The sequence below is a fragment of the Gavia stellata genome, chromosome 3 (genome assembly GCF_030936135.1).
Source record: "Gavia stellata isolate bGavSte3 chromosome 3, bGavSte3.hap2, whole genome shotgun sequence".
NCBI lineage: Eukaryota > Metazoa > Chordata > Aves > Gaviiformes > Gaviidae > Gavia > Gavia stellata.
This window is the reverse complement of record NC_082596.1, coordinates 24,636,666-24,659,841: the sequence shown is the minus strand read 5'-3', so window position 1 is coordinate 24,659,841 and position 23,176 is coordinate 24,636,666. Positions and strand designations below refer to the sequence as shown.

General features: G+C 38.1%; 1 protein-coding gene across 1 annotated transcript in view; it reads left to right on the top strand.

Annotated features, from left to right (window-relative positions):
• VPS13B (vacuolar protein sorting 13 homolog B) overlaps positions 1-23,176 on the top strand; it is a 490,950-nt gene that overhangs the window by 85,460 nt on the left and 382,314 nt on the right. Inside the window, exons 14-15 of the mRNA XM_059815701.1 lie at positions 1,771-1,965; positions 3,564-3,688. Coding sequence (XP_059671684.1) covers positions 1,771-1,965; positions 3,564-3,688 — 320 coding nt within the window. The remainder of the gene's footprint in view (positions 1-1,770; positions 1,966-3,563; positions 3,689-23,176) is intronic.

Sequence of the window (23,176 nt, the reverse complement as noted above, 5' to 3'; positions counted from 1 at the left end):
CTCTGTGAGTCCAACATCCTGCTCAAAGCAAGCCTAGGTACAGCAGGTTGCTCCAAGGGGTTGTCCAGTCAAATGTTGAATTAGCTCCAAGAACAGAGATTCCATAAAAAGCTTTCCCATAGACCTACTTGGAATTGCCTGTGTTTCAGCTTGTCTGCTGCTGCTCATCCCCTCACGGTACACCTTTGACAAGAGTCTCTGTACCCTCCCAGTAGGTAGCTGTAGACAGCAGTAGGATCTCCCTTTGGCCTTCTCTGTGCTGAATGACTCCAGTTGTCTTAATCTCTCCTGAGAGCTCATGTGCTTCAACCCCCTAACCACTTTGGTAGCCCTCCAACAAACTTACTCTGGTATGTCCATGTCTGTCTTGTGCTGGATACAGTACTTCATTTTAATGGATACTGTGAAAAATATAGTTGAATGTGTAAAATTGTGACTTTTATTTTTTTTGGAATGGCATCTTATTTTTGCTGAGATGTCTGGCTTGACTGTGAATACATAATAATATATGACAGTGTAAAGGTTAAATCAGCATGAGTTTAGTATGGTGATAGTGCTTTGGAGTGATAAAAATGTAAGCAAATATTTTATAGAACAAAATATTTTGAGTGTGTATTCTTGTAGTGGGTTGACCTTGGCCAGTTACCAGGTGCTCACCCAGCCACTCTCTCACTCCCCCTCCTCCACAGGACAGGGAGGAGAGAATAGGATGGGTCAAGATAAAGAGGGGGAAATCACTTGCCGATTACCATTACAAGCAAGACAGACTCAACTTGGGGAAAATTAATTTAATTTATTGCCAATTAAAATATATTTGGATAGTGAGAAACAAAGACAAGAATCAAAATAACACCTTTCCCCCTCTCCCCCCTTTTTTCTAGGCTCAACTTCACTCCTTCATTCCCTGACTCTTCTACCTCCCCCCCCATAACACAGGGGGTTGGGGAATGTGGGGTTGTGGTCAGTCTATAACAGTTCATCTCTGCCACTCCCTCTTCCTCGCACTTTTCCCCTGCTCCAGTGTGAGTCCTTCCCACAGTCCTTGAGGAAAAATCTGCTCCAGTGTGGGCTCTCCTCAAGGCTGCAGTGTCCTTCAGGGCATATTCGCCTGCTGCAGTGTGGGATCCTCCACAGGCTGCTGTGTGGATATCTGCTCTGGTGTGGTCTCTCACAGGCTGCAGGGAAATACCTGCTCCACTGTGGTTCCCTCCATGGGCTGCAGGGGAACATCTGCTCCGGTGCCTGGAGCACCACCGCCTCCCCCTCCTTCTTCTCTGACCTTGCTGTTTGTACTGCTGTTTCTCACTTTTTCTTCCCCCTCAGTGCTCTCAGCCTGGGTGGCATTTTTGTCATTTCTTAAATATGTTTCCACAGAGGTGCCACCAGCTTGGCCGATGGGCTCAGCTGTGTCCTGCGGTGGGGCTGTTGCAGCACTGGCTGGAACTGGCTGGAACCGGCCGTGCCTGGCACGGGGCAGCCCCTGATCTCCCCTCACAGAGGCCACCCTGCAGCACCCCCGCTGCCAGCGCCTGGGCACCTACACCCAAGACAATTATGGATAAAATGTTCATACATAAATTTTAAACTTTGAAGAAATTATTTTGGAGAGGTTTGAGGATTTGTATTATAATGACCATAAGGCCATGGTATCTGTAAACAGTTTATTACGTGTAGATTTGCTTGTGTGTGCGTGGAGGTAAGAATATGTAAATATGGTAGATAATACATCTGTAGAGTAATAATTGCATGTTTTTTTTCCCCCTCTCCTAGAACTTAAGTGGACTGTTAAATGCTTCAAGCTTCCAGCCCCCGCGGCCTTTACCTTCCGTCCGAATTTTGGTGGATAAGGTTAACCTGGAGCACTCAGTGCCAATGTACGCTGAGCAACTGGTGCACATGGTCAGCAGCCTCGGCCAGCCATCTGACAACCTGCTTCATTACTGTTATTCACACTGCTATCTGAAGGTAAAAGAAGGCTTGAGAGCTGTTTCTTATTGCCGTGTGCTAAGAAAAAGTTAATGTAAGTATAGATAATCCTAAGCATTAGCAGGTGTCTTAGGAGAAAGCTGTCAGCTTATCCAAAAGGATATAGAGTAAACACATTTCACAGAATGTCATCGTTTGGGATCGTTGCTTTTGACCTGAGACAACTGTTTTGTAACATGAACAGAGAACTTCACGTGAGGAAACTATGCAGACTGAAGCCCCAAGGTCTTTGTGGCAAGACTGGGTTAAAAAAATTTGGAAAGAAACCTTTCCCCTCTTCTAGGATAATGCTCATCGAATATGTAGATCGCAGTGAATTACACTTACAAACTTGATAGCATGTTATGAGGAAAACTCATCACTTCTAGTAGTATTGATAGAGCAAAACCACGTCAGTGAAAAACTGTTGCCAAACAATTTCATTTTTTTTCATTATAAGAGGAAAAACCTCTAAAAGTTCTCAGCTTGAAGATCCGTTATGTGGGAGGAGTTCTTATTGTGAGGTTGGGGGAAGTTTAAGATACTGAAAAATTGATTTGAGATTATTCAGTTGCCATCTGAGATTTTAGTAGAATGAAAAAGTGAAATCTCAAGCAGAGTTTTAAAACAGGCCTTCCAACCTTTTAAGATATGCTCAGGCAGTTTAAAACCTTTTGGGTGCTACTAAAATCTAAAATTTACTACTAGTACTGTTAATTTTGCTAAATTTTTCAGTTATCCATTCACTTCCATGCTGATATCTTAATAGATATTTAAACAATGGAATTCTTACTATCTGCATAAAACAAACTCTGTCCCAGAATTGCATGGCAAGCTTTCAGTTTTCTGGGTGACATGTTTACCTTCTATCACATTGAAAGTGATTGGGATGGCAATATTGCAAGTCACCTGTATGTTTTTCAGTTTGAGGGGATTTTTTTCTATTCAGAAAGTTTTTAGCAGCTGTTTGATCAGTGTTTCAAAATGTGGACTTCAATTTTGATTTTTATAGGGTTTATTTGCTAGCCCGAAGTGTTCTGTTCTTATGTGAATGGTGGTACAGCATGCTAAAAAGTCAACTCTACAACCATTTGTTTTTCATTTTGAACAGAGAAAAATCATAAAGAATAGTTCTGATGAACCTTTCTTTATGTGCTGTTATTAAGAAAAAAAGCTTTGAGGGGAAGCTTCTCATTTCCTTAAATACTAGTTTTTTAGGCCAGTGTTATAATTACAAAAAGTGATTTTATTTTATATGAAAGGCAATGTGCAATCTGCAGATATAAAGGATATAGAATATGTATTTTAGTAGATAAATTATAATTCAGCTTTTTTTTTAAATTCAGCAGAGCGTAGTTAACGCTTAGTTTTTGAGCAAAGAAAATATTTTTATATGTATTCCTATTGGGACATTATTTTAAGTAGATTTTTCTAGTTATTTTTGTGTTTGGGGGAAAAGGAATTATCTACATATAATACAAAATTTATTTCATATTTATTGAGTATACTTAAAAAAAGTCTATATTGTGTTATAAAAGTAACTTGAAAGTGATCTAATCATATGATAGTATAATTTTGACCACTTTAATTTGTTTCAGATATTTGGTTTTCAAGCAGCACTGACTTCCTTGGACAGTAAAGGATTGTACTGCTTCCCTGTTCCAGTTATCCCCTCATTCAGTACTGCTGTTTATGGCAAGCTGATCAAGTTTCCTAAATATTGGTGAGCATTAAGCACGTACAGTGTATTTAAGTAACGTACTCACTACTTTTGTGTTTCTAAAGAATGGTTTAAAAATGCCAGGCTCCATATACATCCCTAAACTTCTCTCTCTCTCTTCTATCATATTCTACTATTAAGTCTGTTATCATTAATAAATTTCTGTGTAATTTCTGGTAATAGATGTTTTAGACCATTGTTTGGTTGAGAGAACAGGCTACGCAAGCCCTGTAGTAAATGGCTTTCTTCTAGACCTGGTAGAATTTTGTGAACCAGTTTCCATTCTTCCTTGAGTGGATACAAAAGCTGAAGTTATATACTGATGGCAAGCTTGATGTGTTTAACTTAACAGGTAGCTCTTTCTGTTTTAAACTCAACCAAATAAAAAGCAACAAATGGGGGAGAAAGAACCCCCCAAACACCCCAACTCCACAGAAAGATAGTCTCCACTAGACTTTTATTTCTGTTACTCATTACAGTTGGAAGTGTTTTAACATTGTGATCAGGTATTCAGCTGTTTGTAGTAGTTCAGATTTCAAATGCAAACACGTTTGTTCTGAAAATAATTCTGTGCTTTATTATAAAATGAGCCTTACAATTTTTTTTTTAACTTCAATGCCATGGAAATTCAGTATTTAAATTAGGTTAAATCCTGTAATCATAAATGTCTGTGTGTAATAGTTTTTATTAATAAACTGTATTTATAAAACTATTTTCAAGAAAATGCATTTTGTCAGTACTTTGGACAGAACATTAGTTTTCTTTATCACTTATTTTGAGCAGTAGCTGTCTGTAATACTATTTTATGATTAAATCCGTACAAAGAATCTTACATAAAATTACAAGGTAACAGGAGAACAGGTTAATGTGTTAAATAGTTTGGCTTCAAACATTCTGTGTTGTATAGCTAATTTGTAACAGTCAGTTGTTTGTGAAAGTTTAATGGATTATAAAAAAACCCAAACGCAACTATATGATTGTTCATAGTGCTACGTAGAAAATACTCTAGTTTTTCTCTCACAAATTGTGATACCATGTTAAATATAAGAGGTTTTTAGCATAATCAGCACACCACCAGGTGGTAGCAACCTAATTGACTTTCTCATATTTTCCATCAATAGTTTACAAAAGTACTACCCACTTCAAAGGAACTGCTGTTCTGTTGCAGCATTTTGCTAAAAAAATAAGAAATGTTACCAGGATAACCCATAATCGGCACCAGAGTACTTCAGTAGTCTGGTAGGATTGACATCCTTTCTTGACATGACCTGGCTTTTAACACTAAATTCTGGTTAATGATCCTTGTTAGTAAACTGTGGAAATAAATTAGTGTTTAATGGTAAACTTAAATTCATTTCGTACATTATAAAACCCATGGTTAGTTGTGCAAAACACAAAAATTATTTTAGAAGTGAAAAATGGTTGAAAGAACCTGTCATCTGACAAGTTCATGGTATTCAAGTGCTCATGCTTTCTCATGAGTGCACTTCTGCTCCCTTTTGTGTGTGCTTGTGCTTGCTGCGCTCTATCTCTTGCTTGCTCATGCTTAGTTTCTTGTGCTTTTCCACATGTGCTGTTGCACGCTTGCCATCACGCTCTCTCATGTGTGCATGGTCTCATGCTCACATTCTCTCTCTCTCTCTCTCTCACATGCAGTCTCTGCTTCTCTCTCATGCCTTCTATCTAACTCTCTTTCTTTCTCTCTCTCTTTTAAAAATACATTCTGCATGCCAAGCTGGAGAATAGAGTATGGTAGACTAATAACACAGAAAAACAAAAATGAGCAGTAGTTGTGGAGAGTGGAGGCAGGGGAATGGTCCTGCCTTAAAATAGCAAATCATCTATCAGCATTTATTAGGATATCTTGTAAGACCAACGCTTATTGTAGTCTAGTGTATTTTAAAATAATTTTAATAGCTTTCTCATTTTGTGATATGATATCTTTCTAAAGCTTGCTTATTTATTAACAGTGTGAAATAATTATATAAAAGTAACTTATTCTGACAATTTATCTAAACTACACAACACCAATTTGCGGGTAATAAAGTAGAAAAACAAATGAGTACAGCAGCAGCCTGGTTAAATGAAGTGTAGTTTGAAGTGAATAAAACTCCAGATGAAATGCATCAAATAGCACTTGAGCTAAATAGAAGTCGGCATGAGGACTGAGAGCTTCATTGAAGTCATGCGGTGAGTGAGAATTAGTCTGGTAGGATAACCTGGTAATGTCATTAAACTTAAATTCAGTCGTCCTGTTCCCCCCCCTGCCCCAATTATACCACCTGCTTTATTTGGATTTTTAGATTTCACATTCCAGAGTTTCTTAAAGCACACACATCTGATGCTACATGTGTTCTTCTATTTCTTCGTAGAAAATATATACCACAGACCATACCTTTTAAAAACAAAGACATTTTATGAACTGTTATGGAATCCCATAGGTAGTATGTTTTAAGTTAGCAGTGAAAATCTCAACTTTATTTCTGACATAAATCAGTAGAATAGCTTTCTTTTCTAGTTTCAATAAAATAATCTCAAAATGTATATGGTGCATTAAATACCGTAGTAATATTTATTTTTTTAGAACTAGTTGATAAACATTGGTAGCATGTTTTAACAGATAAAATTTCAGCAACATCAGCCCAGTAAATTCCAGTAAATAACCACAAATGTTACAAAAGTGCTGTTTTGTTTTAGCTACAAGATTGATGTCTGTTTTAATTTCAGTTAATACACTTTTTTCTTATAAAAGAAATGTGCTCAAGCTCACTAGTTAACTAAATCTTTGACATCTTTTAAATTGTATAGCGGATCTATTTTTATATTAAAGTAAAAACATCTGGTCTGTTGTTTTTGTCAAGGATAACAAGATGCAAAATACAATGTTAATATCAGTGTTTTACAACTACTTTATGTAGTGTTGCATGCCAGACTGTAAAGCAGCTTTCAAAGCTTTCAGGAGGATGTCTAAAAACAACTGAGAATTAGCAGAATATGGTCAAAAGCCTAGAATGAATGACAAGAATGTTTATGGCCAGACAGAAATCTTGAGAGGAATTAGCTGATTTCTTTTTTTTTGGCTACAATATCTATGGTAACAGATGAGCTGATTAAGTGTAATATACTTTAGTGTTATAACCCTCTATCACTTGTGCAGTATCACTTTGTTGTACTTCTGAAGAATATTAAAGTAACATTAAAGAATATAGATTCTGAATTTTTCTGATACCTGGATTGATAGTAAAGTGTTATCTGTATGTTTTGAGGTAGATATTGGTCCAGTTAAGTGTGTTATTTTGTTGCCTTTCTTCTTTTCTTGACCTGTCTTCTCTCAATTCCCTACCTGTGACAAGTGCTCAAGACTCTTGTTTTCCTTTATCGGGTCTGTGGGAAGGTTCTCACTGTCTCCACCTGTGACAGCTTTTGAGACTCTCTAAACACTGCTGGAATAAGGCTATAAATGGGGATGATGTGAGCTATGCCTGCATCCTTTTAATTCAGCGTCTTGGTCCAGTAGTCTATTTTCAAGAGGTCTGTTTCCTTGATAGTAAGTCTCTGCTTTCTTATTTTGAGACCAGAGCAATAGCTGCTGGTTTGCTGTCTGCAAGGAAGCACCAGTACAGACTTGGCTAATAGCTCGTCATGTTAAATTTGAGTGTGTGAATGAATCTTTCATGAACAAATTGAGGACCTGCTGGGTAAATTAGTATCTAAGATTTCATGGACTGCACTTTAATTATTAGAGAGTACAGAGCAGTTAATTGATTGTTCTTGAATAGTTACTCTATCAGAACAAAAATTTGGAATAGAAACCTGCAAGTAGGTCTAGGTAACTACTGGTAAAAAAAAAAATATCTTTGAGACACTAAATGGATACAGTTTTTGCAAAGACTCCTTCTGTTGAACTGTTTCCTGCAGATACTGTCTTAGGAAATAAATTTCAGCTTAAACATAGGCAGTGAGCTAATCTTAGTGAAGCAGTTTCTGATGAGGAAGGATTCTTGACAACGTGAGATTTGATTTGTGCTGGCATTATGTCTCTTTCCTTCAGTGTTTTTATTGAAGAGCTATCCATTATTGACAAAAGTTTAAAATTTGCTGTGCTGTTAAAGGAAGTCACATGTATCATATACTGGGCACCTCAGCTGCCCAGAGATAACGATGTCACTTGTATCACTTGTGAAAGCTGTGGATTACAGTCCTGACATAGTTATTTTATTTATATGTGCCCTCATGGTACTGAAAGATCACTACAGAAATCTAGATACAGAGATCCTCACATAGTACATATATGTGCAGTTTCTTTAGGCTTTGTTTTGATGAACCCTTAAGAACATTTAGAAAATATAGCTGTTCTTAATATTTCAACACAGATCTAACTGTAAAGGTAAATATTTACTACGTCTCTAGAATCTGTTACATTTTACATTAGATTGGCATGTTAGGTTGTAACCTCCTTTTGGCTAACTATTATACAAGGATATTGAGAAACATACTTTGCCAGTGATCTGAACATCAGCATTTCGTGTTTTCTTACCTGACTTCCTAGCTTTTATTTTGACTTTGTCACTGTCTAGTTGCCAAATGGTTGCTTTGTACACATAATTTAGTTTAACTTCTAAAATTCATAACTTTAATGTTTATGTTACGAAACCTGAGGATTTTAAAGACCTTGTGTTATTACTGGTTAGATTTCTGCTCAAACCTTTGTTAATGTAAAGGTGTTTGTATTTTTATACAGCTTTACTTCCATTTTCTTGCATCATGTATCCCTTACAAGGCAAACATCCCTCTCTTAATCAAAGCTGCATAGTGGTATGGCATACCACATCTTATTGACAGAATTCATTGTTAGACTCCTTACACAATCCAGTAAGGTCATTATAAGCTCCCATACGAGTCATGAAGTGCACCTGCTCATGTCTGCTTTATGGGTCATCTTGAAAATCCTGTATGCATTTAATGGTATCACAACGAATTGACCAGAGTGAGAGCAATTCATGTTGATCCACAAGCAGTGAAGATAAGAGTGGAGAGAGGATTGAAAGTATATAATGGGGGATCGGGTGAACTATCTGTCTTTGTTACTTTTTTGATTGAAACATCTTCGCAGGGCACGTCCAGTGGAGTAATGCTGCTTAGAACTAGAAATCACAGTATATCTGTGAGCTTGACAGTCATGAGATGTAGCCGTCATGCAGTTCAGTGCAGTTGTGCTAGTGAGAGGGCAGCGGACCCTGCTGGCAGGAAACATGGAGCCAGATATCCACAGATTGTGAACATTAGATCATAAATCTAGGAAGTTTTCCAATAAATTGACACTTGGGTCTTGATTTTGGCAGCCTGTTTTATTGACTAGTCAGAGTAAATCAAGAGTAATGTCAATTTAGATTGGATGTGGGTTGTGTTTCACATGGGCAGTTGAGGGGCATGCTCGGTTCCTAGGTCAGAAGCAGAAACAGGTTGAAAACACATGAAACTCATTTTGTAGCGTTCAGTTGTGACTATTAGTTGTGCCAGTAATTGGATATAACTACCAGATGAAAATTCAGGGTATCCTTCAAAACAGGAAAGATCTGAGATTGCGTGCCTGAACAGACGCCATCAGCATGTGGGATGGGAGAGACTTTCAGCCACATCAGCATCATGTGAGGTAGAGCAAGCATGTGTGAAAACCTGTTCGAACTATTGAGATATGCCAGTAATATGGGCAGTGCAAAACCAGACAGAAACAGTCATTCTCCTGGGTTCTGCAGAGGCAGTTGTGTAGAATTCCCTCAGATGTGAACAATCAGTCTAGGGAGTAAGCTGGATTGCTTCAGCATTGTGTACTTAGAATCACAGAATCATTTAGGTTGGAAAAGACCTTGAAGATCATCAAGTCCCACCGTAAACCTAACACTGCCAAGTCCACCACTAACCCATGTCCCTAATCACCTCATCCACATGTCTTTTAAATACCTCCAGGAATGGTGACTCCACCACCTCCCTGGGCAGCCCATTACAGTGTCTGACAACCCTTTCAGTGAAGATGTTTTTCCTAATACCCAGCCTAAACCTCCCCTGGCGCAACTTGAGGCCATTTCCTCTTGTCCTGTCACTAGTCACTTGGGAGAAGAGACCAGCACCCTCTTCTCTCCAACCCCCTTTCAGGTAACTGTAGAGAGCGATAAGGTCTTCTCCTCTCTGCAAACCCCTTTCAGGTAATTGTAGAGAGCGATAAGGTCTCCCCTCAGCCTCCTCTTCTCCAGACTGAACAACCCCAGCTTCCTCAGCCGCTCCTCACAAGACTTGTGCTCCAGACCCCTCACCAGCTTCGTTGCCCTTCTCTGGACACGCTCCAGCACCTCAATGTCCTTCTTGTAGTGAGGGGCCCAAAACTGAACACAGGATTTGAGGTGCGGCCTCACCAGCGCCGAGTACAGGGGCACGATCACCTCCCTACTCCTGCTGGCCACACTGTTTCTGATACAGGCCAGGATGCCGTTGGCCTTCTTGGCCACCTGGGCACACTGCTGGCTCATGTTCAGCCAGCTGTCAATGAACACTCCCAAGTCCTCTTCCACTGGGCAGCTTTCCAGCCACTCGTCCCCAGGCCTGTAGCATTGCATGGGCTTGCTGTGACCCAAGTGTAGGACTTGGTACTTGGCCTTGTTGAACTGCATACCATTGGCCTCAGCCTGTCCAGATCCCTCTGCAGAGTCTTCCTCTACCCTCAAGCAGATCAACACACCCACCCAACTTGATGTTGTCTGCGAACTTGCTGAGGGTACACTCAATCCCCTCATCCAGATCATCGATAAATATATTAAACAAGACCGGCTCCAGTACTGAGCCCTGGGGAACACCACTTGTGACCGGCCGCCAACTGGATTTTGCTCCATTCACCACAACTCTCTGGGCTCGGCCGTCCAGCCAGTTTTTTACCCAGCGAAGAGCGCACCCATCCAAGCCATGAGCAGTCAGTTTCTCCAGGAGAATACTGTGGGAGACAGTGTCAAAGGCTTTACTAAAGTCTAGGTGAACTTCTCTGCCATTGCCTAGAAAATGCATCAAAGAGCATAATAGTAAATCAGATTTTTTTTTTAATTCATTGGTGTCTGTTTTCAATATAGCTTTCTGAGTAATGAATTTGACACTTTCAGAAGTTTGGTTTACTGTGCATCTTTGTGTTTGAGGAGTAGGTATGTTGATATAGCAAACAGTGTATGGTAATACAGGGTTATTTAACAGTTTTAACAGGAGAATGATTTTTCATTGATAACATGGTTTAATATATCTTTCATTATAAAAGTTAAAGTAGGCCATGCTTGTGTATAAGGATGAAGATGCTTAAGGAACGTCTGTGGAACATTTTCTAATCTGCAGTGATATTAACGTATTGAGTTTCAACATGAACATTTTGGGGCACTTTTCAGCTGCACTCTTCTGAAGGAGCTGTGGTTGGTTACCAGGAACAACCCTCTGTCCAGGAGGGGGTTTGCATTCTGAGTGCATGACTTGCAGCTTGATTAGTGTGACTACAAATTAACTTCATTTGGAAACCTCCAGTGTTGTTTTTTTTTTTTAAATCAAGTCCAGATCTAATGTTACTGTGTCTCAGCAGATGTGGCAGGCAGCATTCAGCAAATCTGTTAAAAGTGCATTTTTAATCAATTTAAATTGGAAGCAGTTGTATTTTTTAGTATTGTCCATGAGGAGGAAATTCAGCAGAATTGACAGTAAAGGGTGGTCATCTGTAGTGTTTCCAATGTAGTTATTTAGACTAATTAATTGTCAAGGCTCTTCAGTGAAAGTAAATTAAGCCTATTAACTAATATGTGTCCAGGGAAAGTGATTGCACATGGTGAATACTTTATCCTGGTTGTTGTAACTGTTGCTGTCAGTATTTGCTGGCATTTGTACTAGAAGCAAGCAAATGGTATTTATTTCAAAATGTGTAGAATTTTCAGGGTTAAAGCCGCTTTTTGCTTTATTTGAGACTGGTGAAAGGTATGAAAAATTGATTGTCTTAAAACTGAAGTGCTGTTATGCAGCATAAAAATTAAAGAAAATTTGAATCCCTAATATATATTCCTTTTGTACTAGATGTGTTTGGAAATTCTGTTTCTCTTACTTAGTGGTAACACTATCTGTAGAAAATATCTGGTCAGGATTTTCAGTGATATTCTCAGTTTATGAGGCTTTACCCATGTAAACTCTGGACAGAAAGATCCACTGGTGGCAGTTCTTTACACACAGTGTTTGTCCTTTATTTCTCCAGAATTTTGCCTGCAATTTGGTGGATTTTTTTTTTCGTCTCTTAAGTGTATCTGTGAATCAGAAGAGAAATAGTCTTGGAGCTGGCGTCTATACTACTAAATAAAACATTCCAGAAATCAATCTGTGGCCCTGAGGCCTGGCGGCCTGTCGTGGCTCAGTTCATATCCACATGCCAACCTGTAGCTTTCCCTTCCACTCCCAAAAGGAGGGGGGGAAAAAGAAAAATTAAAGCTAAGAAAGGGTATGGTCAGGCTTCAGACTGGGGTCAGCTTCTGGCATGCTTGGTCCCTTCAGCATTGTTTGGGAAAGTGCTGGCTGCCGTGGCCTGAAACTGGTAGAGAGCAAGCTAACAGGTAAACAGTGTGCACAGCCACACACCATTACTGGAGCCTGCACTTGGTCTTCCTTAGTTGGCAAATAAGGATGTAACCTGTGTGAAACTTGCACCCTGAAACTGAAGGGCATGGAGGTCAACTGTGGTGTCATCCTGCTAGCCATCCCCATTCATATGTTGGTTATTACATAGGATTTTGTAGGAGTGTACCTTAGTGTTATAGTTGCTCTCTTACCTTTCCATGGGAGTTGGTAGGATTGAAAGCACTGTTTTAAAAATTTGTAGTTGTTAAATACAGTAACTTGAAGAAAAATTAGATTGTCTTTTATGCATTAGGCCTTCTAGTATAGTTCCCTACAGAATTATGTTTCTGAAATTGTATTATTCACCTTGTATACTAAATAATCCTCCTTCACCAAAGCAGTATGTTTAAACGCTTCTTGAATAAGCTATATGCTCATTGAACAAGCTATATAGAATTGCTGATTTTGTTTCTCTTTTTATGGTTACCTTCATTATGCTTATGGAGGATTGTTATGTTGCTGGACAAGCTGTAGCATATCCTTTGAGTCTGCAGAGCTTCACTCTCGAGTGGTAGGCTTCACTTCCACCTGGAGCGAGGTACCAGAAACTATAGTCTTAAATTATGCACCTGTTCTTACAAGCATGTTAATGTGATAGTCAGTTGAATTTGATACCCATGATAAATCGTGACTAAAAACATATTATTATAAAAACCACTCTCTATTTATCTTCACTTGGAGCAACAAATAAACCAAATATAAAGGCTTACGTGCATGTTCAGCTGTCCATAATACCTTAGCCGCTTTACTGTTTCTCTGTTCATCTGTAGGTAGGAGAAGCATACTGTCCTGTGTCCAGTATCATTTGTTTGCTGTATTCTCCTCATGCTTGTTCCCTCTGGGACCCAGATGTGCTTTTTCTTTTCTATGGGAATAGTCCTTCTCATAAATCAGGATCTGTCTTTGGTTCTAGGCTAAGTGTTTGTGTATTGTTCGTGTACAAGGAAACTTCCTCACCATTTTTCCTCAAGCGCTTTTATCCTAGCTGTTTATAGCTTTGTATTATTTTTTTTAATTACTTCTTTAGCAATGCCTTTTAAAATAAGTTCAAGTAACCTGTCAGCTGTATATACTGAGGAACAGGTACTGTATGGAACACATGCAAATGTTTGGACCTCCACTGGGCCTGTATATTCAGTAGGCACTTTCTGATTTTCATTAGGTTTTAATCTTCTGAAGAACATCAGCTCCCAGGTTCTGAACTAGATTTTTTTAGTATGACATGTTTTGGATGAGAAAGTTAGAGGGCAATTTGAACAAAAAAGGAAGAACAAGAAAACAACTGAAGTCAGGCTCATGTGGGATGAGGCCCTTAAACAGTAAACTAAGAGAATAAAATCTGTTTCAGAAGAGGTTTGGAAATCAATTATACCTATTGCAGGTGCTTCTGATATTGATGCAAGAAATGAAAGGATTATCTTGGTTAAGGCACTAATACAAGAATTGTGGATCCATTTTTCAATTAATCAGAATTATTATGACACGTATGTGTCTTAAACAAAAGCCTACGGGTTTTTAAAGTAAATTTTAATTAACTTTCTTTGCTGATGTTTAACTAGCATTTCTGTTGAGTTTAATGACCAATTCCAAAATGAACAATTGAATAATGGAAATATTTGGTAAGCATGATTAGAATATTCCTTTGATAGTCAAGAAACGTGCATATGCATGCAGAATGACAGAATTAAGAATCTGTTTTTTACACGTTTAATTTTTAAAAGAAGGGAGAATGGAAATGGAATTGTTATAATGCTGTCACTGACTTAGTCTCTTGCTCTGAAAGTACCTGTATTTGTTATACTCTTTTATTTTGCATACATCTAGAGTTGGCTGTGTACATATATCACAGCAAGAAAATGTTTTTCCAATGTCTTTTACTGATAGCATTTTTTATTCAGTATGTGTGTATGTGATAATTTTGATGGTCTTGAAGACTCACTAGGGCCTGTGGAGTTTTTAAATAATGAAATAGTTGTAATGAGACCTTTACAGTGAATAGACCAAAAGTGAACACAAAAAACTGTATCCATAGAATCTGCTTCAAAGTTTGTATTATTTTTGAGGAAAGAATGGTGTAAAGTCAATGCTTAAGATGGTAAATTTAGATTTAACAATAACTGTAGTCTTTGAAGTAAAAAGTATTATGCATCTACTGAGATTTAATGTTTTGCTTTAAATAGCTTCTGATATCCTTTAAAATTCTTTTGAGGTTGCTAATTAATGAGGCCACAATATAATAATTTTAACAGCCTTTATACTCTTTTTTGCTGTTATGCAGTGTATGCATGCAAATCGTTAGCACACCTTTTTCATTCATGTCCTTGCTGTTTGATGATACCCTTGATCCATCCTTTGCTATATTAAAGGCTTTTCTGGGTAATAAGAAAAAAAAAACACCCTTCCCCCCTTCCAGGAACTTCTTTTTGATGCTGTAACTTCTATCTTAAAGGATACTAGAATTGGCTTTTGGGGTACTTTTCAGGCAAGGAAGAGTGGAGGTAGGTGCATTTATTTACCTTTTCGGATTTAATGGAATTCGGTAGTTGCCTGTCAATACAGAAATATGGCTTCATTTCTTTTAGTCTTGTGTACTTTGTTTGTGGCATCTCCATTCAGTGCAGTATTTTAGTCCAAATATTTATTTTGTTTTAGCCAGTGCAGACATGCACCTTCTTACCCCTCTGACCTTTATGGTCTAGCTATAAAAAAATATTGGCAGAACTTCAAACAACCTTTTTTCTCTCGCTGTTAAAGCGTCTTTTTCCAGCAAAAGATTTCATCCATTTATGAAACAAAATAAACCATATGCAAAAGTATTTAGTAGAAGAAATTCACAGAAAACCCCAAATCCTAACCAACTTAGCTTTTTGGACAATGTTTCTTATTTAGATCAGTTGTTAGTGTTTACTAGAAGTAGGGGTTGTGTCCAGCTCTTGATTCTTTAGCAGGGAATTTGAAATTGTGTTAGTTCCCAAGAAGATATTTGAAGCTTTCAGAGAGGAAACAAAACGTGAGTTTTATGCTTCTTTCAGTGAGTTGTGGTCCATCTTCTAACAACTTTGCAGCTGTTAATAATCTTCAAGAAAAAGAATAATTAGGGAAATTTATCTACATTTGTTCACTTTTTTCTGTTTCACACAGTTTTCATGGGAATACTTAGAGGTGAGTTAAGAGTATGTATTCAAAAAAGGTATACGTGAGAAATTTGCAAGGGAGGGCAGGAAAGAGGGTGTGTGTATTAGTGTGTGTATGGGTTAGAAGTGAGTATTTTCTTTCTGTTCCCATTGCCAGCATTTCATTCCACAACTGTCTTCCTCTTAATGCTCTAAATATAATTTTGTTTTTCGTGATCCCTACTTTCAGTTTCCAAGCACTTTCAAAGAAAATTCAGTCATACAGTTTGCTCTCTTCATGTGCTTTGAGTTTCTTCTATTTTTATGTTCTTTTTCCCATCTTCCAACCATTTCATTGGAAATACTCTAAAGATGCTTCTTTAACAGCACAGCAAAGTCTGTGTATCTGTCCTTGTGATTATTCCTGCTCGAAGCAGTTCTTCCTTGCTTGCCAGAACAAGGAGCTATTTTGTGTCTCAGTTAACTCTCGCAAGCTACTGTTCCTAGCTTGCAAGACTTGCTAATATCCTTACATCAGGAGATGTCTTCAGATGAGAAGAAAGCAAAGCTTCTCTTCTCCATGTCTGCAGTCTTGAGAGTTCCTCACATCTGTGTTGTTTGGAGAAGGGTCAGACTTCTGGGACAGGAAGTTTTCCTCTGTGTAAAATACAGCTCTACACTTAAGTTTTTCCTTCCACAGGATAGGGTCATGTCTGGTCAGCTGTGCTGGCAAATGGAAAGGTCCTCACCATAGATAGGGGCCACGAGCTGGGGTCTTTTCTTGTAAATAATGTATATGTTATTTTTGAACATGTTTGATAATTTCTGAAGTGTTGTAAGAAATAGCAAAGAGGAAAGTCACATTGCAAATTTGAGGTAGGAAGAGAGTTTGAAATTTGAAGTCATTAATAGAATGGCATAAACAAAGAAATTAAATATCTGCAAATTTTGAAATAAATTTATTAGGAGGTAACTAATTTGTACTTAAGATGCCAAATTTTGCAGCTCTGCTGAGAATAAGAAAAGTAACTTGACAGTAACTTAAAAACAAAATAATGACTGCAAGTTTAAAAGATCACATTAGATAGAAATATATATTAAAAAAATCTTATCTGTGCTCCTAGTAATTCAACAAAATTCCATCCTACAGAATCATATCCTATAGCCTACAAAAATACCTTGTAAATGATTGTATTATTAGCTGCTGAATTGACTGTGGGAATTTCCTTCAGATTGAAGGGATGGTTTCTGAGAGCTACTGCTCTTACTTCTGACAGCATGAAAGGATAATGGAAGTAGTTGCTGTTCTCAGGGCTGCCACAGTCATGACTCTTGCTCCCCTGATAACACCAGGTTAAGCATGGATCTCCTTGCCAAATGGCAGCAGCCTTTGTGTCCTATTCCTGTTCAGTGTCATCATGTTCGGCAGATGTGTGTCGGTGCAGTTTTCTTCACTGAGCACTAGTATGTTTCTGAGCCCTCCTGGCTCCCTGTTTTACCTGCTAATGGCAACCAAATGGCTCTGTGTGGCAGATTTAGAGGATTGATTTAATGGCTATGCTGCTGCGTCTGGGATTGTGTGAAGCGGGGGGGAGGGAGAGGTTGCTTCTGTGGACAGTAAAGCAGGCTGCTCTGTGGGAAGGAAGTTCCCCAAACCCTGTTCCATCCCTGTGGCTACTGAGATTGGATTACACTGTGGTATCCAAAGCAATGATAGTAGATTTACAAAATCTACAAAAAAGAAAAATGTAACACTTGCTTTGTTTTGATAAACACAGATCTTTGCTGTTTGGAGGTTAATGGCCACTAGCAACTTTTACCTGGTTACATCTTGTGGTTTTGGTGGTCTTGGTCATCTGCAGTTGTTTAGTTACAGCATCTCTAAGTTCCAGCTGATTCCCCACCCCCTGTCAGGGAAACTTTCATTTACCAGGAGGTAAATGATAATGATTGCATTTATTTTGGCATTGATGCTTTTCGGAGTAAGAGCTAGTTCTCTTGAAAAGATACAAGGCACAACTCAAATATTAGATGTAAAAGTGCTCTGCTTCTGGTATGATTCCCTCTGTACTACCTTCATCAAGCCAGTGGTTCCCTACAGAAAGTCCTTGCTTCTTTCCGGACTTCTTTCTGTTTTTTTTGGTTTTGTTTTTTAATATGTTTTTATCTTTGGTCACTGTAATAAGTACCGATTTTTCTCATGGTCCTTACATTTGGATCTCTCTGGACATGATGCAGCTAAATGTCATATACCTTCCCTTGTCCCCACTAATACAATCAATGACAATAAGATTCCTAGATTCACATAAAGTTACAGACCTTGGTGGAGAAGTAAGGAAAGAATAGATGTTTTAAGTGTAAGTAATACCAATGTCCTAAATTGGCATTAATTGCATTCCACGAAGAGAGTTTCTTATCCCTTGTTTTCTGATTTCCCAACCCCCAGCATCCCTAGCATCTGTCCCATTGATGACCCTTCCCAAAGCCAGTAAGCTCAATTTGATCTGAACATCCTAAATATGTTTCTCTAATGTAGCTGCAGGTTTAACATGTTCCTGCATTACAGTTTTAGCAGCCTAACCTTAGTTTATCATTTGTCCAAAAATAAGACTAAAAACCCAACCCCTTTTTGGGTTATCCCTTCTTGATATCAACAGATTTTTAGTTCAAATCTGTTGCATTTTGAGGCACATAGGCAATGACTTGACTTGAAATGGAGATAGACTGCTTGCTTTCCTTCTTTCTTAAACTTTTAATCCAGTGGGTGGAAAGACTCATCTGATGCTTAGTGTTGTTTAATTCAAGCTGAGGAAAATTAAGACTTTCCTACCCTCACATTCCAGGTCATTGTTTTTTCTTGCAGCCTTTGACATTTTCTCTGCTGTGTCTCACAGCAGATAAGAGTCCCACTGAGGTCACTGCTTCTCACTTCCCTGTTGCTTCACAAGCCAGTATTATTATTTGCATGTAACGATCATAATTTTTAATGATCATAATTTTTAATGTCCAGGTGTAACAAAACAAACTAAATGACTTTAAAAGCAATCCAAGTTTAGAGTTCCTAACATGTGTATCCAGAGTCTTGCATTCCTTGCTTCAAAGGGATTTTTTTTTTGTTGCAAGGTTTCTTCATGTTAGATATTTGTTTCATTTTAGCAATTATTTTTGTTCTTGTAATAAAGCATTTATTTTTGCTTTGCTGTATAAGGCTAAATTTTATTGTTCCATTAAAACACACATTCTACTGACAGTTGAGAATGGATATTCTCTGTTAATTTTCTAAGACATATTGAAGCTTGCACTTTGCCTGTGTTGTTTTCCTTGAAACAATTTGAAAGCAAATCTGTGGGTTTTTTTTCTGAAGATACTTACGAATTTAACACTTTGCAAACATCTTTCATCGCTGACAGTTTCAATTCCAGAACTGATGTTAAAAAAAATACTATACAAAAGTCAGTTTTGAAATGATCAAATTGTTCCCTTCTAATCCCGTATCTAAAATATTCAGAAAGAAAAAGTTATTTTTTTTATTCATCAAAAAAGAGAAAAAAGTTGGTGAATCTTGAAGTTCATTGTTTTCTGTCTTGTTATAAATTGTATGATTAGCAGTGTTCCCTACAAATAAGAGGCAAAGGCAGCTGCAGCTGCTGACAATTCACCTGTATAAGAGATGACATATGATGTCAGGCAGCCTTTAGTGAAGCCTATAGAAGAGCAGAAGAGGTTTTGAAGACATCGGTCTTGGGAGATGTTTTTGGAATGAGGTGTTCCAAAGCACGTTTAATTATTACTTTTTGATAAAAATTGGTCCTCTAGTACAAATAACTGTATGTTGCTGTCTGAAGACTAAAAAAGGTGTTAGCCTATGTAGACATGAGATATGACTAGTTTTTTTGTGAGTGGTAGTGACTTCAGTCTTGCATTTTTAAAAAATAATAATTCCAAGACTTTAGTGATTAACTTCCTTTCCCTTTCTTCCTCTCCCTGCCTGCTCCCTTCAGAGTTTTGGTATCTGTCATTAAGTAGCTAGACATTGTTTCTGTTACCCAATAATAGGTGCTTAAAAGTTAAGAAAAAGGATGAAAATTGTCGTTTTCTTTAAGTTGATATGAAACATCAGATTAAGTAGGAATACGGATTTGTTGTAGGTATGTAGATGAAGCCTTTGTTCATGACAAATATAAAACCAGCATACATTTGCTGTTTGCCTAAGAGGAAAGGTGTGCAAATGCTTACTGAAATTATTTAGGCATTTAAATTACATTCAGGTTCTAAGGCACAGTTGCTGGGTTCTAGTAGCAGGTTACTGGTTTTGTTATTTTGGAAAAAATGAACTAATCGTATTTTACTGTACAGGATATGAGTAATAACAAAAATTAAATTTTTGGAAACATTTTGCAGGTTCCAGCTTTGCAGTTGGGGACTCTATATAAACCTGTGGAGCCAGCTGTTCACCACTATATTCTTTCAATCACTCTGAGGTGTTGATTTTAAAAGAATGAGTTGCTGTTCCTAAAGTCTACAAACTGAAAATATTTCATAGCAGGCCTGTGAACTTACATGGATTGGTTATATTGGTGCCTATGCATGCTGTATAATAAGGACCAATTTGTGTTTTCATTCAAAAACAGCGAAGAAAACTATTTTCTTTAATGGTATGCCAGATTTATCCAAATATTTCAGCAAGTCTGTATTACAGTTTGTCAGCAAACTGGGTACAACCAAAGTGTATTTAAAAATCATTTAATTAGGACAGATTCATTTTCACTCCATGCCACTACACAGCAAGACTTGCTTGTTCATATTTCCTTAAATTTATTCTGGAACTTGTCCAAGTTCAGCTTTAATGAGTTGCCTATCCTGCTAGTTACATTAGGATTTATTTTCCCCTAGAGAATAGTGTTTGAATTGGTAGTTTTTAACCTGTTCAGTTAAATGAACATGTGTTCAGAACTGCATCTTAACTCTTGAGTGTAAAGATTTGAGAAATAATTATTTCTATTATTGTTACAGTTTTAAAATGCAGTTTAAATAGTAATTTTAGACTCCAGTTATGTGTCATAACTGTTGTAATATGGTGATTAGTTCTGATATGAAGTCACATTCAGTTGCTTAATACAAATTTAATGATACAATACAGAAACACAGATCTGACTTGGTTTACTGAAAAAATTATTTGTACTTGTGCTTGAATATATCTCTTGGGTCATAAAACTTGGTTAAATATAGCTCAGTACCTTATTAATGATGGATTTTCTGTATTAACAGGTGCAGTTTGGTAGCAAACTTGTATTTTAAGTTCTTTTAAATGCATTATTTGTGTTTCAAAACTATTATAATAAATCCTGAATTATAAATGTACTTTCATCACTGGCCAGGTCCAGTTAAAATTTCCTTTAAGCAACATTTGCTGCACACATGGTACAATGCTTCACCCGCCTTGATTTTTTTTTTTCTATAAAAAAGGATTTATTTTTTTCAACTTCCCATTCCTCCAAAGTTATCTGAAAAGGACCAGTAGACTGTATTCCTATGGGATTGTTAAAGTACAATAAGTGTAGAATTTGCATATTGTTAAAAAAAAAATTCATACACTGTTATTGCCCCTAAGGGACTGTTTTATGTGAAACTTTTAAGTTTTAAATTTAGCATAGTTCAGTACAGTAGCTTTAATATGTATTAAATGAATAGTCAAACTTCTAAAGCAAAATCTTTTCCACTGTCATATTTTATGCTGCGATTGTCACAGCTCTTCAGACCCCTCCTAAAGTACATGAATTTGTTAATACAAATGTGTTATTTTAGGTGGAATTATTATGGAGTCATGTTCATCCTGAATTTTGCTGAAAAAGGTTTTCTGCCTTGTTTCGTCCTTCCCAATTTTACATTAGGGAACACGTCTTTTGAAATATTAGACACTTTTTTCTGAAATATTTAGTTTAATCCTGCAAAATAATATTCAGAAATAAGAGGGAAAAGTAGAAAATATAAGTTATCTGAAAGGATAACAAAAGGAAAAAGAACAAAAGGAAAAATGTTACAGTGCAATTCTGCAGTGAGATAAAAAATCACAATACATGGCTTGAAAAAAAGGAATACTAGGAAACATTCTGATTGATATCACCATGCATTACATTTCATGCAATGCCTGCAAAAGCTTTGCTAACATGCATATCTAGCCTTCCAACTTCGATTCTACATAGAAGTAAATTGTTTGTGCTGTCTGTTTAATCTTGAGTTTTAAAATTTTTTTATTTATCGTATATATACAGGGATGGATTTTCCGAAGTACAGAATCGCCTTATATACTCCTTTACTTACGCATACCTTTTCTGCTTAAATTGATAAATTACGGAGCTTGGACTTACACTCTAGGAAATTCTAGGAAAGCAAGTTCGAATTCTATTTTGGGACCAGCATAAGAAAAGGCCACAGTATTGCAGTCTCTGCCTGTGCTTTTCATGGAACCCAGAGCTTTTCTTCTAGTTACTATATGGATAGATGTACATTTACATGGAGGAATGTATGTACATCTGAGGAGCTGAAATGGGAGATATGTTTTATCTAATTGTGTGCAGAAGGGAGTGATCTCTGTGTGTCCTCTCATGCGTGTTGTGTGGTAGAAATTGTCAGAATATGTTCTAGGCTGTTAGTTCCTTTTGGCTGTCTATCTGAGTCAAAGTGTTTTTCTTTAGTTTTTTTTAACCAGGCAGCATCTTTCCCTATTTGTCTGACTAATACTAGTATTATTTTCAGCTTTTGTTTTGTCTCTTCTTGAAGTAGTTCTAATTTTCTAACTAGCTTATTTTTTGAGGTGTAGACAAAAATGTTTTTTTAAACAGCTTTCTTGCATCAACAGGTTTCAAATGTGTTGTATTGGGTTTGCGTGGCGGCGCTTTGGTAGCGGGGGGGCTACAGGGGTGGCTTCTGTGAGAAGCTGCTAGAAGCTTCTCCTATGTCTGATAGAGCCAATGCCGGCTGACTCCAAGACGGATCTGCCACTGGCTAAGGCTGAGCTAATCAGCAACAGTGGTTGCGCCTCTGTGATAACATATTTAAGAAGGGGGAAAAAAGCCGGGAAGCGGCAGCCGGAGAAGAGAGGAGTGAGAATATGTGAGAGAAACAACTCTGCAGACACCAAGGTCACTGAAGAAGGAGGGGGAGGAGAGGCTCCAGGCGCCGGAGCAGAGATTCCCCTGCAGCCCGTGGTGAAGACCATGGTGAAGCAGGTTGTCCCCCTGCAGCCCATGGAGGTCCACAGTGGAGCAGATATCCACCTGCAGCCCGTGGAGGACCCCACGCTGGAGCAGGTGGATGCCTGAAGGAGGCTGTGACCCTGTGGGAAGCCCATGCTGGAGCAGGCTCCTGGCAGGACCTGTGGAGCCGTGGAGAGAGGAGCCCACGCTGGAGCAGGTTTGCTGGCAGGACTTGCGATCCTGCGGGGGACCCACGCTGGAGCAGTCTGTTCCTGAAGGACTGCACCCCGTGGAACGGACCCATGCTGGAGCAGTTCATGAAGAACTGCAGCCCGTGGGAAGGACCCACGTTGGAGAAGTTTGTGGAGATCTGTCTCCTGTGGGAGGGACCCCACGCTGGAGCAGAGGAAGAGTGTGAGGAGGAAGGAGCGGCAGAAACAACATGTGATGAACTGACCGCAACCCCCATTCCCCGTCCCCCTGCGCCGCTCGGGGGTGGAAGA